This window comes from Pongo abelii, chromosome 16 (assembly GCF_028885655.2).
Source record: "Pongo abelii isolate AG06213 chromosome 16, NHGRI_mPonAbe1-v2.0_pri, whole genome shotgun sequence".
In the NCBI taxonomy this organism is placed as follows: Eukaryota; Metazoa; Chordata; class Mammalia; order Primates; family Hominidae; genus Pongo; species Pongo abelii.
Genome location: NC_072001.2, coordinates 43207776 through 43226022, shown reverse-complemented (window position 1 = coordinate 43226022; position 18247 = coordinate 43207776). Strand labels below are relative to the sequence as shown.

Sequence of the window (18247 nt, the reverse complement as noted above, 5' to 3'; positions counted from 1 at the left end):
CAAAGCTCTGACCAAACACCACAGATATACACCTGCCTTTCTGGTGTTAGCACTTCTTGAGTTATCTAGAGGCCAATGGTTGAAAGGTGAGGACAGTGATGCTATCAGGCAGCTTATCCTCACCTCAGTGCTTAGCCAGCTAGATGTTTGCAGTAAATCTTAATATTCATGCCTACTGGTCCCTTAGCTTTGTCAGCTAGGCATCTGCTCTGGTAAAGCACAACTTTTTCTCAGCCTGTTTAAGGTTGGCAAAAGGTGGCTGAGCTAGAGATCACTGTTCTTCCACCCCGGGATTGCTTCCCGACTAAGATGGATTCTGCCACCCTTCGCTAATCAATTCATTCAAGCCATCAGGCACTGAGAACAGCAGGGCAATTGCTTTTTCCTCCTCAACCTATTCATCACCATCCATCACACCTCAGACCACTTACTCTTCCAACCTCTACTCCATCCCCACGAAGCACAGTAAGAGAAATGATCAACTTACACAGGCTTAGGCAGAGTTCTTAGGATGTATTTTTGTTCACCTGAAAAATAAAACTTTTAAAAAATATACAGGACTTTTTGAGTACAGGTATATCTTAAATGGCTGAATTATAAATAATGTCTCTGGTCATGTTCACAGCTAGGGCTGGAGCAAATGTCCCAATTCCAGTGAAGGCTTTGGAGAGTCAGGAGGCCAGCAGCTGGACCTATGAGTGGCCTCTCTAGACTCTCTGATCCATCCCAAAGAGGATTTAAACAGTCCAGAAAGCAGGGATCAGGACGAGGACAGGGAAGTGGACTCCCAGATGTTCTACAAGTTCAAAGGATTCTTGGAATAAGAGATCAATTTACAAATTATTAAAATATAGGACTAAAAATTCACACAGTAAATATAAATTACAGGCTATTATCGAAGTTATAAAGTGGCATTTTATGTTTCTTCCCCATCTCACACCAAAAATGTAAAGGCCTCATAGGCTTCCCAATGACTGAAGTCCTAGTCAGCTGCTAAGAAATCTGCTCTAGAGACCCTGGAGGTGTTACCAGCCTGCTGGTAGGCTGTGACAGCTCAGTTGCTATTATCGTGCCCACAACAGGACATGGCTTAAAGCAAGGCTGTTGTCCTGTAAACTTGGATCAGAGCTAACTAGAGTATAGGCCAGAAAACTGGAGAGACAAACTGTTTCAGGACTCAGGTGGGTAAGTTGTCTTTTAAAAAAAAATAGTGCCTCATTTCCCAAAAAGGAAACACTAAGGGGTTTGATATCTCATCACTACCCACACTCAATTGCCTAAAAGCAAGTGGCAGAAAAAAATGGAATCCAAATTGAGGAAGTCTAGTTCTTGCTACCCCAGAGCTACACGTATGTCATTTCTCTTGATGTTTCTCATCTCCTTTATACAATTACAGGCTGCATTTAAGTAGGGCTTATCGCGAAAGGTAAAGACAGACAATTCAACCTTCCCTTGGCTGGTCTATTAGCTGGCTCTCAAAGCACAATCCTGAGTGTGAAGCCCACCTTCCAGCCTTTCTGATTCTGTAGAATAACTCAAAACCAGAGGATGTGTAATCAAAGCTCTGGTGTCACAACAGATTTCATCCCAAATCGCAGGGCTTTGTCACTACACGCTCGGGAAAGAGGGAAGGCAAAAGTGATTGCCGGAACAAGACAACATTTTGAGGAGCAGGAAAAAAAAAAAAAGATAAAAACACTTGCCACTCTACTTACAAAAGCTTGCTCTTCCTAAAAGAATTCTGTGAGGGGAAGGCCAGGATTGAAGCACAGCAGCATTGCTCTTTCCCTTCCTTCCTCCCTGGCCCATATCCAGATACTGAGGGCTGCAACAAGAAGCCTCTTTGGTGGGGGCACTAGGATGGAAAGAAGACGGGATGAGTACATTCTCCACCCTCCCTAAATTGCTTCTACTTCTCCTAAGGCTTTCCACAGCCATGTCAACAGTCTAAGAATGATTATACTCTTTTGTGAAAGAACGTCATAAACTTATATTTCAGAAATAGAAGGGGAACAGGAGAAAGTGAGTGATTTAAGAAGCCGTGTTTGTGCCCTTCTGGCCAGGTGTACTTTGGGGGACAGCAAATAGCCCTTGCTTGACCCCTTCAGTCAGTAGCTACCCAGGGTGTGGGAGGATATACATAGAATTCTATGTGATTATAGCTTCTAGTGCATATGTCAACAACTATATACAGGGATCTAGAAATTTAATGCATCTCTGGCCACTGCAACTAGGTTGACGTACCTGAGCTCCACTACTTTTGGTGCCCTCCTCCTTTCGAGAGCTTCAGCTTACTTAAAAAGAGCCCCTACAGCTCCATCCTTCCCCTGAGTCTTGGGGGAAAGCCCCAGTCACCCTTGCATGTAGGATACACCAGAGCGAGCGGCGCAGAAGGGTTTGGTGCCGGGATCTCCCCACCCCTCCCCCCATCCCCCTACGGCTCAGGGCCCTGGTGCAGCACGGTCCGGGCAGCAAACCCCCAGCCTCCCGGCGAATCGTGGTCCCTTGGCTGAAGATCTGGCTGCAGGCCTCCCGCTCCGGGGCCAGCCGGCGATGGTGAGAGTGTGAGGGGCGTTCACTCCCGCGGGGGTCACTCCCGCGGGCTCTCCACCCCATCCGGCTGCGAAGTCTTGCCTCTGGGCTTGGGGAGGATGGTTCCCGGCGGCCTCCAGCGCGGAGGGCTTCAACGACTCCCGGGCGCCGCCGCCGTTTCCTCTTCGTCCTCGTCCGGCCCCCGAGGCCGCTCGAGCGGCCCGGCCGGGGGGCTGTCCGCAGGGGGCTCCGGAGGCGCCGGTCGCGCCGCCTGCAGTGGGGGAGCGTCGCGCGGCGCCTCGCGGCGGGACGACCCAGTGGTATTGGGCCCCGCCGCCGCCGCCCCCGAAGTCCCAGACGGGCCAGTGGCGTTGGAGCCGCCGGGGGGCGGGCCAACGGCTCCCCCCGAGGTCCCGGCGCCCACCGGCTGCCAGATGAGGCTGTAGTAGACGGCGAGCACGATGGCGGCCAGCGACACGGAGAGCACGTAGGCGAACACGGTGGCGAGCCGGACCCACTTCTTGTTGGTCTTGGCCGCCATCTTCGCCTTCTTGTCCCCGGTGTAGGTGGCCGGCTTGCCCCGCTCGGCCGGGGCCGCGTCGCGCTCCTTCATGGGGGGGCCCCGGCCTTTGCCCCGGTGCTCCACGGCCCCGGCTGGAGGGGGCCTGGCGGCCTGCAAGGACTGGGCAGGGGGCGGCCCGGCGCCCTCGGTTCCCGGCGGCCCCGCGCTCCGCCGCCGCTCCTCACGCCGCCCGCCCGCAGCCCGCCACCGCGTCGCTGCAGCCGCCGCCGGGGCCTGGACCAGTCACCGCCGCCAGCGCCGCCGCCGCCGCCGGCCCGTCAGCTGCTTCCCCGCCGCCGCCACAGCCACAGCCGCCACAGCCGCCCGGCTCCGCGTCCCCATCCGCCGCCACGCCGCCGCGCGCTCCGCCGCCGCCTGCCCGGCCGCCGGCCGCCTGGTCTCCAGTGGCCGCGCGGACCGCGCGCTCCGCTCCAGCCCGGCTCCCCCGCCTCGCGCGCCGGCAACAGGGGGCGGGGAGAGCGCTGCTGGGGGCTGCCCCTTAAAAGGGCGACGCCGGGGTCCGGAAGTGCCGCGAGGGGAGGCGGCGGCTGCCGGGAGCCGCGAACCCGGCCGGGACGCCCCGTTAAGAGAGAGTTAAGGGAGGCTGGCTCTTAAACGGGCGACGTCGCCGCGACCCCTTGCGGGCTGGCGCGGCGTAGACTGGAGCCCCGGGCACTTCTTTAAAAGGGGGAACGGCGTTGTGCGAGGCGGAGTGCCGAGCTAGAAGGGGGCGGTCGGAGCGCGAGCTGTCAACTCTGGCACCTCCCCGCTCCGCCCCGAGGCTCCGAAGTGACAGGTGGAACAGCAGCCCGGGCTTCGGACTCCAGGCCTTGGTTTATCCTCTGGGAGGGGACGGTAAGAGGGAGAGGGAAGATACCACGTTCCAGCTCTCAGCTTGCGGCCCGCTCCGCGTACCCCCTGGGCGGGTCTCCCAGGCCCATTCACAGCTAAAGAACCTGGTTGACGCCAGGGGTAGGCGGTTCTGGCACCTGGAGCGCTCACTGGGGCCGCAGCTGGTTGTGTTCCTTCTACCCAGTCAAGGCTGGGCTTCGGAGCTCTACTGAAGTCTTCGCAATTCCATACCCCGGCCCGCCTCACCCCGCCAACCCTGAGCCTCCGGGACAGAGCCACGGACTGAGCTGTTCTCCAGACTCGCCTGCCACCTTAGTCCTGAAGTTCGCAGCAGGTCGCTGGTCCCGCTTTTTGCGTCTTCCAATTCCTGGTTTTGGCCTGGATTTGGACCCAAGGGGCTGCACTGAACCTGAGGAGTTTAACTCTCAGGACTCCTAGAGCGTTTTCACTCTCAGATCCCCTCCAGACCTCAAGGCTTGGGCGGTTGTCCCCTCCCCACTTTCCCATGTGAGGTTTGTCTTCTTTGGCTCCAAGCCAGGGGCCAGGCAGTGGGCTCTGTGCCTGGTCTTTGGACCCCCTAGGTGCTAACAACCCTTCATGCTCAGACTCTCCCTTAGGGCTTTACTTGTGCCCTCCCCCTCCTTCCGCTCTCTGCTCTCCCTGCCTTCTCTCCTCCCCATTCCCTCTCTATAAGGCTTTCCAGAATTCTGGTTCCCTCCTCCTTGGATGCTACTTCCTGTGTTCCCAGAACTGGGCATATGGACTGCCTGGGTGTCTGAATGAGTGAGGGAGACTTGCCTGGGCGTGTGTTGGGGAAGAGGACTATGGTTCTGATGGGGTTCTGTGGGTGAACCCTTCCTCAAGCCCCTGCAAGTGTGAGCCTGACCTGGCTTCTACCCTGTGGGGCAGGATCCCCTCTGCCCTTCTCACTTCCCCCCTCCTCCAGGAATCTTTGGCTTCCAGAGGACCCCCCCTACACACACACACACACACACACACACACACACACACACACACACACACACACACACACGAGGAAGCCCTCCCAAAACTGCTGCCTTGCCACCTCAGCAGCACAGAAGTCAAGTGGCTACCAGAACTGAGTGTGCTAGTGGACTGCTGGAACCACAGGCCTCTAACCCAGCCTCAGACTCATTCCTGATCCAGGCCCAGGTGTGGGGCTGCCACTAGTAATGGCTAGCCAGATGCTATTTCAAGGAAAAAGCTGTTTTTTTACTTTCTGAGAAATTTCAAGGATATTGGTAGTTTGGAGTGTTTATGGCCTTTTGTGGGCTGATGGGGAAGAAATAACTCACTCCTCCACCCTGCTCCTAGGTCAGCCAGGGCAGCCTGTTGACTTAAAATTCCTGAATTGTCGCCGGGCGCGGTGGCTCACACCTGTAATCCCAGCACTTTGGGAGGCCGAGGCGGGCGGATCACGAGGTCAGGAGATTGAGACCATCCTGGCTAACATGGTGAAACCCCGTCTCTACTAAATATACAAAAAAATTAGCCGGGCGTGTTGGCAGGTGCCTGTAGTCCCAGCTACTCGGGAGGCTGAGGCAGGAGAATGGCGTGAACCCGGGAGGCAGAGCTTGCAGTGAGCCGAGATGGCGCCACTGCACTCCAGCCTGGGCGACAGAGCCAGACTCTTGTCTGAAAAAAAAAAAAAAAAAAATTCTTGAATTGTCTCTGGAAGTTGTCCTCTCTTCTCTCCCCTGCTCTAGGGCCTTCCTGGCAGGACATATCATACAACTATTCCATGATGAATTATTCTTAAAGATTCCAGGTTGAGGCCAATACAAAGCTTCCTTCAGTCCCCTTTCCTGAATGCACTCCATATTGCTTCTCCGTATTTCTGTTGCAAATTAAATGCCTTTCTTCTTACTTGGTTCCCAGTGGAGTGGGAAAACAGCATGTCACTCTTCTGTACCAAAGAATAATGTACTTGAAGCCTTTATTCAATTCCTCTCACTCTATCTTCTCTAAACGAAACAGTGCCAGATTCTTTAACCTGTCATCAATAATCCCTATTTATTATCTGAATTTACATAGTGTCTTTTACCCCAGGAACTAAGAATGCTTTCAGATATAATTGAGCCTGATCTCCCTGGTGCCTGAGCCATTAAGAAACCATTAGTGTTCTCCTGTTGCAGAAAACTAAATGGCCCCCTAGTGGCCTGAAAGTGAATATGCCTCCCCCCACTAAGAACAGGCAGGGATCAGAGAAATCAGAGAATCAAGGCAGCTTGGGGACAGAATGGGCCCAAAAAGTCATCTTTTGTGAATACCCCTGTGGGCCCTAGAGCCTCCTCCACAAAATCCCTGGGGAGCACTCAGCAGCGTCAGCCCAAAGACCATCTGGGATGGTGGCATACCTTACTGTCTGCTCCCTGAGGCAGCCCTTTTTGGCTTTGGAAAGTTCTGACCAATTATGACAATAACAGTGCCCTTAGAATGTGCTAGGCACTATACCAAGCCCTTACATTCCTTGTCTTATTTGTCTCCCAATGACCTATCAGGTAGTACTATTTATCTTCATTTCATAGATGAAGTCCCTGCCTCAGAAAGGGCCAGGAACCTGCTCAAGGTCACATAGTCCTAATGCCTTGGAATTCAAAAGCCCTGATGGAATTCAGACCCCTGACTCCAGGGCATTAGGCTCTTGATCCCGGATCTGCCCTGCTCATAGGCAAAGCTAGACTTTGTCTCTGTAGTGGATATTGGGGGTTACTACCCAGGTCACCCTCAGGAGGGAGGTGCTCATTCTTCCAATTGTCAGGAGTGTTGGCTATGATGGCTCAGCTGCAACTGTCACTGGGACTTGCCTTCTGACGCCAAAGGAAGCTGCCTCTCTGTCCTGGCCTACAAGCCCAATACATAGAGCCAGATCACAATAAAGCCCAGTCAGAGATGTGCAGGGGCCCGCTAGGGAAGAAGGCTAGACCATGAAGTCGTTGCGGAAGTAGCCAGTATATACTGGCAGGATCCAGGAGCGAATGTATAGGCTAGATCAAGGTGAGGTGCGGTGCCAAAGGTTAAGTTGAACAAGGGAGACTTTGTTGTTATAGGAGTATTCTCCTGAATCGGGATGTGATATCCCGACAAGGATCCTGGAGACAGGAGGAAGGCAATGGCCACCAGAGCGTAATGGAAATGCCAGAACTACCACAGCAGAATGTAGAAGAAGGGTTCAAAACCTCAGAGAAGTGGGTATATTCTATGTAAGGCCAGAAACCACGTAAGTTCTTTAGGAAGGCCCAGAGGATACTCTAGTTATCAAAGCAACAAGGAACACACTGGTGAGAGGGGTACCAGCATCCCTGAGAAGCTGAGTTTGGACGGTCCTCTGTAAGCCATGCCTGACAGCAAGACGCCACTCCAGAACTGGCTCCAGATAGCAGTGGGGATGATAGGACCGTGAAATCATAGAAGCTAGACAGCACAACTGTTGTAATAAGCAGCAAGTTGGAGTGGCAGTGGGGGCAGTCCTGGCCAGTAGAGGACCATGGTTGAAGATGGTTGATAGCATAGCATCCCTGGAGCAAGCTAGCTGGGCAGCCAGTAACAGTACTGCTCAATCTATACCAGTGATTCTCAAATGTTTTAGTTTCAGGATCCCTTTACACTCTTAAATATTGAGGTCTCTAAGCCTGATGTGGTGGCTCGCACCTGTAATCCCAGCTACTTGGAAGGCTGAAGCAGAAGGATCACTTGACCCCAGGAGTTCAAGATCAGCCTGGGCAAAATAGTGAGACCTCATCTCTACAAAAAAAAAAAAGTTGAAAATTAGCTAGGCAGGGTGGCACATGCCTGTAGTCCCAATTACTCGAGAGGCTGAGGCAGGAGGCTCGCTTGACCTCAGGAGTTTGAGATGGCACTAAGCCGTGATCACGCTACTGTACTCCAGTCTGGGTGACAGAGACCTAGTCTCTAAATATATATATATGTATGTATATATGAGAGAGAGAGGCATCTAAAGGGATTTTGTTTATCTGGGTTATAGCTATTTTAATTTGACATATTAGAAATAAGACCAAGGGTTTTGCAAAATATTTATTAATTTGTCTAAAGAATAATAAGCCCCACTACATGGTAACATAGATAATATATTATTTATTTATTTATTTATTTATTTATTTATTTTCCAAGACAGAGTCTCACTCTGTTGCCCAGGCTGGAGTGCAGTATCATGATCTCGGCTCACGGCAACCTCCGCCTCCCAGGTTCAAGCACTTCTGCCTCAGCTTCCCAAGTAGCTGGGATTACAGGCGCATGCCACCACACTCGGCTAATTTTTGTATTTTTAGTAGAGACAGGGTTTCACCATGTTGGCGAGGCTGGTCTCGAACTCCTGACCTTGTGATCCACCCGCCTCAGCCTCCCAAAGTGCTGAGATTATAGGCGTGAACCACTGCACCTGGGCAGATAATATATTTTTATGACAAAAAATAATGAAAAGAGTGGCTTTGCTTTGTAAGTTGGCAAATCTCTGGAATGTGGCTTTATACTGTAGAAGACAACTGGATCCTCATATCCACTTTTTTTTTTTTTTTTTAGATAGGCTCTCACTTTGTCACCAGGCTGGAGTATAAATGGCGTGATCTCAGTTCACTGCAACCTCCACTTCCCAGGTTCAAGCAATTCTCCCACTTCTGCCTCCCAAGTAGCTTGGGACTTCAGATGCACACCACCATGCCTGGCTAATTTTTGTATTTTTTTGTAGAGACAGGGTTTTGCCATTTTGCCCAGACTGGTCTCAAACTCCTGAGCTCAAGTGATCCACCTGCCTTGGCCTCCCAAAATGCTGGGATTACAGACATGAGCCAACATGCCTGGCATCTCATATCTGCGTCTACATTTAATCTGCTGGCAATTTGTTATGGCTAAAATATATGAGGAAAATCCAGCCTCATATAGACATGTAGTTGGAAAAGAGAGGAGCATTTTAACAGCCTTTTCAGATAACTGTGGCTGTTTTTCTTTGATACTACACCAAAACCCAACAAGCAGTATGTTCTTAAATGGTGGTTGAAATGTAGACTATAAAACTATATCAGTGAACTTTTTTTGTATTCAATTACATTAAAGTCCATTGATCTAACTTGCCCTTTGAATGGCACTTTTACCCATGCATGATTTTATAATATCCCACTTTGATCATTTGGAAAATATTGGTTCACTGAATTAAACATATCTTTGCAATATTGATACATTTCATTATATAATAGAAAAAATCACATTTGATAATATTATAAAAAGTTTAAGTATTAGGAATCTAGGAAGCTCATGATAGTGCATACATGTTTTCTAAAATTCTAGTTTTTATTTGAAAACTCAAATTTTATAATTGGTAACAAACACTATCAGTTATTTTTTCTCAAAGTGACAGGCTCACTTGGTTCAAAAGTGAGAAAACATCTGCCAAATAGCCAAGTCTGCATAGCCATGGTTTTTCAGTTCTTCTTTCAAGTAAAACTGGTGTTCCATGAAAAGAGCGGCTAGTTGAGCTCATGACCCAATGGCAAAAGTGCTTTTCCCCAAGAGAACCATTATACTTCCATATGCAGTAGAGTACTTTTCATTTAATTACATGGAATATTAAAAAGACATCTATTTAAGGGTCATAACTTCATACAATTTAACAATTGTTATTGTTTTGTTAAAGATATATTCTAAAGTAAAATGACTTTTCTCCCTTCCTTTTTTTTTTTCTTTTCTTTCCTCTTTCTTTCTGCAATGAACTACTAGTTCAGTTTGGTGTCACTGCCTTGGTTGTTTAAGGTGCCAGAAGTTGTACCCATCATTGCTTTAGCACCATCAGTGCAAATGTCAACACAGTTAAAAAGGTAAATAACATGTTAGTATTATTATGAAAGCAATTTTGACCTTGTGAAACCCCTGAAGTGATCTCAGGGACCCCAAGGGGTCTGGAGACCGCACACTGAGAATTGCTGAGCTATACAATTAAAATAAATCAAGGATGAAAGACCAGGAGGTTGATGGCAGCTGCTCCAATAAAAAGTCACAATATCTTGTTTGGTTTCCAGTCCCGATTCAATTTTCAGTTCAGGTTCCCAGGAGAAAGGTTTCTGCAATACTATAGCAATACAGTAATGATTTCCCCACTACTTCCCCAAAGGGAACTATGCCATTTACCTGGGTAACTGTACACTGGGGATAGTAGAATAGTCAAACGCTTTAAGGTCTGCTGGATGCAGTGTCTGCATTGACATTGATACCTGACTGGGAACTGAATCATCAGCATGGCCCCTAGTAGAGCGGCCTGAGGTAAAAATGTCTACAGGCTCATGAGCTATAGGCAAATGGCTTGACTGGTTGGTTAGAGGGCTAGAAAGAGAAATACTGGAAGACTGGGAACAAGAAGGTCTTGGGAAGAGTTATGTGGCTATATCTATTTGAGTGAGCACCAAGTGTGAATATCTTTATTTTTTATTTTTTGAGACAGGGTCTTGCTCTGTTGCCCAGGCTGGAGTGCAGTGGTACGATCTTGGCTCACTGCAGCCTCGACCTCCGGGGCTCAAGTGATCTCCTACCTCAGACCCTGGAGTAGCTGGGACTACAGGCACACACCACCACACGAGGCGAATTTTTTTTGTAGAGCTAGGTCTCACTATTGAAGATCTTGATATTGCATGTTAATACTCATCAGAGAGCACCTGCCACAGGGGAGGCTGCATAACCAAGTAGATAGAATGATGTGGAATTGATGTTAGCTTGCCTCTGTCATTGACCACCCCATGCCGGCACAATGGGCACATGAATAAAGTGGCCATGGTGGCATAGGTGGAGGTGACACATGTGTCACGTGTGTGGTGGCAGGGGTGGCTCAACAGAATGGGCTCCCACTCACCAAGGCCAATTTAGCTATTGTCACTGCTAAAAGTCCAACCTGCCAGCAACTGATACCAGCCACGCAGTACCAAGCTGGCTACCTTGGACCTGTTCCACTCCAGAAGGGTGAGGGACTCATCTTGACCTGAATTGCCATATATTCTGGATATGGATTTGTCTTTTCTGCTCAAAGGCCACTCTCTGGGGGCTAAAAGAGTGTTTGATTCACTGATGTGGGATCTCACATACCATTGCAGAAGACTGAGTCCCACTTTAAGGATAGAATGGGCACATGATCATGGGATCTTTTAGGCTTATTACATACTTCACCACCCAGAAGCTGAATAGAGCTGGTGGAATGATAGAACAGCCTTTAGAAGTGCAGCTGAAATACCATGTTAGAGATGATAGGACACCGTGCTCCAGGATGAGGTATGCATCCTAATCAATAACTATTATATATGGTGCTATGTGTCAACGTGTAGAATAGAGGTTTAGGAAACTAGGGGTAGAAGTAGGAATGACTCCACTTACCATCACTCCCAGTGACCTTTCTGGAGGAATTTGTGGTTCCCATTCCTGCAGTTCCAAGCTCTCCAGGTTCAGAGAATCTGGTTCCCAGAGGGGGAACACTTCCACCAGGGACAGAACAAGAACCCCATAAACTTAAGTATGGCTGCTTTCTGTTAGTCAGACTCTTTGTGCCAAGAAACCAGCAGGAAAGAAGAGGAGTCACTTCCTGGAAGGGCAATTGACCGCGATCCTTTGGGAGAGATAGGGCTGCTGTTACATAAGGGGGTCAGAAAAGAATATGTTTGGCACCCAGGTGATCCACTGGGGTGTCTGTTGGTATGCCCAATTTTGGTGGAAGGTGGGCACATCAGCAGCATGGTCTGAAGGCCATGGTGATTGGTGATTGGTTACCCCAACAGGCAAGCCACCTAGACCAGCAGAGGTGCAAGTTGAAGGTAAAAAGAATCTAGAATGAGTGGCAGAGGAGGGGAATGATGAATATCAGTTGTGTCACCAAGACTAGTTGCAGTAGTGGGGGCTATAGTTTCTCCATTTAATTCTTGTAAGTTTCCCAGAATCCTGGAGGAGCTATTCCCAGGTAGCGTGAACTTACCACATAAATCAAGTAGGTCTGGGCTATGCGTGGGGGTACTGTCTCGGTTGCTGTGGTGCACCACCCAGATACTGCTTTTAGGACCAAGGAGCTTATCCCCAAAGTTGCCAGAAGTGTTGGCTGCCAATGGCTCACACATGAGTCTCTCCCTTGGCATTTCCTTCAGCTGCCAAAGGGAGCTGTCTTGCTGGACTTCACAACCCTTCCCTAGGAGTCATCTGCCAAGTCAATGTGGAATTCAAAGGTACAGCCCTCTTATCCAAGTTGGGGCTAACTCTACAGGGCCAGCTCAACCCCAGGGCTTCCTGTGGAAGCATTCTGTATTGTGACTGCATTGTTCACCAATTTCTTCCTCTGGCTTGATTCTGATTCTTTCACTACTTCAGAGATGTTATCTCTGAAAGCACCCCCAATAAACTTCCTACAAGAAAATCTCTATCTCGGCATGTTTCCTGAGAAACCTGACCTAAGACAGTCTCCTAAGATTCTAACTTTAAAAAAAAAGTACTTAAATTTTTTTTGAGACAGAGTCTCACTCTGTCGCGCAGGCTGAAGTGCAGTGGCACAATCTTGGGTCACTGCAACCTCCACCTCCCGGGTTCAAGCAATTCTCCTGACTCAGCCTCCTGGGTAGCTGGGACTACAGGCATGTGCCACTGCGCCTGGCTAATTTTTATATTTTTAGTAGAGATGGGGTTTCACCATGTTGGCCAGGAGGGTCTTGAGCTCCTGGCCTCAAGTGATTTGCCCCCCTCAGCCCCCCAAAGTGCTAAGATTACATGTGTGAGCCACCGCACCTGGCCTAGGTTCTAACTTTTGGGACCTCAGAGAACAAGTCTCATCCATGTGAAGTTGGGCCTCCTAGCCACCTGTGTCTTCTATAAAGTGGTTCCCTTCAGAGTGTTGCCTGCATCCTGGCTGCTTTCCACCAAATATCCTTCAACTTATGACTTTCCCTGCAACAAAGCAACCTAAACTGAATTCCTCAAGTATTTTGGGTGTGGTCTGTTGTGCTGAGAATGAGAGTGGGACTGAGTGTTCCTTGGTTCAAAAGCCCTGGATGCATCTTGGAATGAGGGGGGATACTTTTTAGAAACTCAAACTCCTGGCTGGGCGCAGTGACTCATGCCTATAATCCCAACACTTTGGGAGGCCAAGGCACGAGGACTGCTTGAGCCCATGAGCTTGAGACCAGCCTGGGTAACAGAGTGAAACCTGTCTCTAAAAAAAAAATAAAAGAAATGCAAACTCCTCACCTTCCTTTCTCTCTCTCAACTCATCCCAGATCATGATTCAGAGGGTCTTGGTACAGCAAGGAATATGCAGTGTTACCAGATCTTTGCAGGTGGTTCTGGTGTGATATCAAGATGGAGAACCACAGGGCTCAGTACCCGACTTCAGTTCAGCAGCCTGAGTCTGTCCGTTTTTATTGGCAGCACTGTCATTTGACTCAGATGGAGCTGGCTGTCAGTGAAAACCCTCAGTTTTATTCACACTTGCTTCTGCTAAGCTGCCACTTCCCCACCCTGTCCTTGTACAGTCGGTGTCTTGGCACCAAGCCCAGATCTCTCAGTTAAGCCCTGTTCATTTCACCTTGTGAGGTTTAGGCCAGTGCTCCAATAGGTTAGAATGTTTTTGGATCCTGAGTCTGTCTTCCAACATATTCCTGTCTTCACTGGCTCCTTGCTATTCACAAAGTTGAGGGGCTTGTTCTCTGTGGCTTTGCCCAGGTCCTGATAAAAAGGTGGATCAGAGGCCAAGTTTGGTGATACATGCCCATAATCCCAGCTACTGGAGAGGGTGAGGTGGGAGGATTGCTTGAGCCCAGGAGTTCAAGACCAGCCTGGGCAACAGGGTGAGATTACATCTTATATTAAAAAAAAAAAAAAAAAAAAAAAAAAAAAGCTCTCTCTTGGCATCCTCATGAAAGTGACATTGTCTTTAAACCCTGCGTGGCAATCCCTGATGCACTGCCGTGATGCTCAGGGAAGACAGGGTGACCTGGAAGTCCAACTACTTTAAGATCATCCAGCTTTTGGATGATTATCCGAAATGTTTCATCGTGGGAGCAGCAATGTGGGCTCCAAGCAGACGCAGCAGATCCGCATGTTCCTCTGAGAGAAGGCCGTGGTGCTGATGGACAAGAACACCATGATGCTCACGGCCATCTGAGGGCACCTGGAAAACAACCCAGCTCTGGAGAAACTGCTGCTTCATATCCGGGAGAATGTGGGCTTTGCGTTCACCAAGGAGGACCTCACTGAAATCAGGGACATGTTGCTGGCTAGTAAGGTGCCAGCTGCCACCTGTGCTGGTCCCATTGCCCCATGTGAAGTCACTGTGCCAGCCCAGAACACTGGTCTGGGGCCAGAGAAAACCTCCTTTTTCCAGGCTTTAGGAATCACCACTAAAATCTCCAGGGGCACCATTGAAATCCTGAGTGATGTGCAGCTGATCAAGACTGGAGACAAAGTGGGAGCCAACAAAGCCACGCTGCTGAACACACCAAACATTTCTCCCTCCTCCTTTGGGCTGGTCATCCAGCAGGCGTCTGACAATGGCAGCATCTACAACCCTGAAGTGCTTGACATCACAGAGGAAACTTCATTCTTGCTTCCTGAAGGTTGTCCGCGATGTTGCCAGTGTCTGTCTGCAGACTGGCTACCCACCTGTTGCATCAGTACCCCATTCTATCATCAGCGGGTACAAATGAGTCCTGGCTCTGTCTGTGGAGACTGATTACACCTTCCCACTTGCTGGAAAGGTCAAGGCCTTCTTGGCTGATCCATCTGCATTTGTGGCTATTGCCTCTGTGGCTGTTGCCACCACAGCTGCTCCCGCTGCTGCAGCCCCAGCTAAGGTTGAAGCCAAGGAAGAGTTGGAGGAGCCGGATGAGGATATGGGATTTGGTCTCTTTGACTAATCACCAAAAAACAACCAACTCGCTAGCTTTATTTACAAAACAAGGAAATAAAGGCTTAACTTCTAAAAAAAAAAAAAAAAAAGGTTGGACCAGGACAGGAGTAAGAACAGAAGCAATTGATCAATACTGATGACCTTCCCTATATGCAATGCACCGTGCCCACCCAGAGAAGGACATCATCTAATTTATTTCTATCACACTTATTAAAACTGGCCCATTTCACAGAGGGATTGACAGAGGCAGAGGAGTGATTGTGCCCAAGAATCTCACACTGGGGTGAGAGCTAAGCCTCTCCTGCCACCTATAGCTCTCATCTCTAGGTTTGTCATCTCTCAGAGGAAAGGCAAGAAAGAAAAGTGACAAGATTGGCCCTTCCGAGTGGAAAGAGATTTTTAGAGCTGGAAGGAATCTTAGAAATGATCAAAAGTTTGACAGATTCAAGGGCTCAGGTAACTTGCTAAGATCACAGAACAAACCTTTGCTCCAGTGGGGACTAAACTCTGGGTTTCTTGAAGATGGACACAGGTAAATTTGATCCAAAATAGCACTTCAAAGAGAAACATACATGGACTGATTGTTTTCCACTTTTTTTTTTTTTTTTTTTTTTTTGAGATGGAGTCTCGTTCTGTCACCCAGACTGGAGGCAATGGTGTGAACTCGGCTCACTGCAACCTCCGCCTCCCAGTTCCAGCTGTTCTCCTGCCTTAGCCACCTGAGTAGTTGGGATTACAGGTGTGTGCCACCATGCCTGGCTCATTTTTGTATTTTTGGTAGAGACGGGGTTTCACCATGATGGTCAGGCTGATATTGAACTCCTGACTTTGTGACCCACCCGCCTCGGCCTCCCAAAGTGCTGGGATTACAGGCGTGAGCCACCATGCCCAGTTTGTTTTCCACTTCTAAGTCCCACATGGTTCCTTGTGGGGTTCTAGAGGGGCTTGGAATGGGAGGACAAGCAACATCTTCGTCCTGGGCATCTACAGGAACCTTGATTGCCTCTCTCCTCCCTAAGGGATCAGCGTTGGCTACCCAGCCTTGCCCATGCCTCCACTTCTGCTTAGCTCTCAGTACGCAGAGGGGGGCTGGAGCTGGGGCCACAGATGGACATACAGCTGGGCAGCTCAGCACTCTCATCTGTGCCTCATCAGCTGGGGGGCTGTGGTGGCATGAAGCCGGTGGGAGGCTGGCACTTGCTCATGATTGGAGCCCTTGTGCTCATCACTTCATGAGTTCAGGCCGCTTGGGAACAGCTTGCTTCAAGTCCACAGACAGGAGCAACCCTAACTCAGTATGCCCTGCAAAGGTGGGTCCAGCCCCTGATCCACATGAACTGCCAGAAGAAAAATCCAAAGAGAAAGGCAGTGAAGACATTCGTGGAAAGAACTGTGGAAGAAGGAATAAGAAACTGCCATTTTTCCTGCCAGTGTCTGCTAATAAGTAATAATAAAATAACAATGATAACTCATAATGATAATGATAGTATTATTGAGCTCATGTGTAGGCACTGTATTAAGTACCATTCATTATATTCTTTAATCCTTGCAACATCCCCATGAGGCATTATTATCCCCATTTTACAGGTGAGCAGGTTGAGGCCCAAGAAGGTTAAGTATCACAAGATAAACCAGCTAGTAAGTGGCTGGGTTCCTAGAGTGGTGAGTGTGGCTCCCTTTGCCAGACTGGGAAACAGATACCATAAGAGCCATATTCCCTCCAAAAGAGGGCCAGCCCTTGACCAAGATGGACAACAGGGTTCCACGCTCCTGAAACCCACTGCTTCAACAGTCATGGCATCAGATAAGAAACCGACCTAGTCTGATCCTCTCATTTGGCTGGTAGCTGTAGCACCTGAAGGTCTGAGTTCAACTTCTGCCACTAAACTTCTCTGATGAGCAAACTGGGAAACCAATGCATAGGGCTCCCACATAGCACTGGCAAGTGAACAAATGAACTTGGGACATATGTGCTGGGGTCCAGGTCACAAGCATGTCCCTTGTGGGAGGCAACATTTGGTTGAATGTAAGTTCTTACCACATTCTATGGCCCAAGGCTCCCACTTGCCAAACTCTCTGGCATAGATGTTCCCGTGGGTCACAAATGACAGACCCAACAGCAACTTCCAGGACATGCGTGCTTTGAGTGCACCCAGCAGGGGGCATCCTTGCCCTTCCACTGCCCACCCTGGGGGGTGAGACTGGCCCACTGCAGGGAGTGCCCTCTACCCAGCTCAGCCCAGGAGCCCGAGGCCACATTTCCCAAACGGGGCATTCATGTAACTTCCCTGATTTTCTCTACTATTATTTACATAACATTTTTCTTTGTCAACACAAATTTTCAAACCTAAATGTATTTTTAAAAGAAAAAAAGCCCTCTTTGATGAAGATTTTCCGCTCTCCTGACTGCCTGGATTTTCTGCATTTTTGGAGCTGGCTTTGCAGGAGGTCAGGATGTGAGCAGGAGAGTACAGGCCCCCACTGAAGCTACAGTCGGGGTCCCAAGAACAGTGCAGGTAGTGTCATCACTGAATAAAGATGGGCAAGGCTTTGTTCTGTGGATTCAGAGCTGGAGATGGAAAGGAACAGAGTGAGGAGCCCTGAAATCCTGAAATGAGGAGAGGAGCCTGTCCCTTTCCTCCTCAGGCTGAGGGGGAGGAATGGACAGGTCTCTCCAGGCCCAAAGTGGAGAGGGGGCTGATGGCTACAGGACAGATGAAAGGGAGGGACTTGGGTGCCGGGACCAGAGCAGCCGCAGGTGACAGGTGCAGGGGCTTTGGGAAGGGACAGGGATTTCCCTTGCAAAATCCATTCAAACAGACATTGAGGGAACCTGATCCCAGGGAGGGACCCAGAACAGCATGGGCTACCAGAGGGGCCCCCAGAAGGGCCCCAGACTGGAGGGAGGGAGAGAGGAGAGAGGACTCTGAGGGATTGGGGGGAAGGAGGAGGAAGAGTCCTCTGAATTGTTACCATTTCCAGGAGGCTTGGTCAGGCCCTGCTCCGGCTCCATCCCCCTGGCCCTAGAATTGCTCTTCTGCAGATTATTTCTGTGCTGGGAATTCCCTTAGCTCCAGCCTCCACTGGGCAGTTTATTATCTTAATTCCCCATGAAGAGTGTCCTCCCTCGCCCTCCATCCTGCCCTGGACCAGACCTCCAGCCGTGACAATTCTAGGGCCTGGGTGAGGGTCTCACCGTTGTTGGGGGTATGCAAAGCCCCATGGGGGGGGCGAGCCAGGGCAGAAGGCCAGGTCCCAGAGGGGAAGGAAGTCTTGGGTAGAGCTCCCTGCCTTCCGGGCTGGGCTAAGAAGGGCGATAAGAGGAGCAGATTAGGCAAGAGGAAGTGGGCTGGGCTGAGCTGGGCTGGTGCTGAACTCCCTGGGCCTGGGGCAGAGTGTGGGTC

The 18247-nt window shown here is 49.8% G+C and overlaps 1 protein-coding gene and 1 pseudogene across 2 annotated transcripts; one reads left to right on the top strand and one right to left on the bottom strand.

The window, feature by feature from the left end:
• Window positions 1-493: 493 nt before the first annotated feature.
• On the bottom strand, window positions 494-3595 carry INAFM2 (InaF motif containing 2). Of its 2 annotated transcripts, XM_054531385.2 has the most exons (3): window positions 2635-3595; window positions 1716-1855; window positions 494-814 (listed from the first exon to the last, which is right to left on the bottom strand). In XM_054531385.2, exon 1 carries the CDS (start codon window positions 3143-3145, stop codon window positions 2684-2686), a length of 462 nt encoding a protein of 153 aa, XP_054387360.1. In that variant the 5' UTR covers window positions 3146-3595; the 3' UTR covers window positions 494-814; window positions 1716-1855; window positions 2635-2683. The 2 variants fall into 2 exon arrangements, with proteins under 2 accessions (XP_054387360.1, XP_063572204.1); XM_063716134.1 differs by having other exon boundaries at window positions 1716-3595.
• Window positions 3596-13890: 10295 nt separating this feature from the next.
• On the top strand, window positions 13891-14932 carry LOC100460198 (large ribosomal subunit protein uL10-like; annotated as a pseudogene).
• Window positions 14933-18247: the final 3315 nt, after the last annotated feature.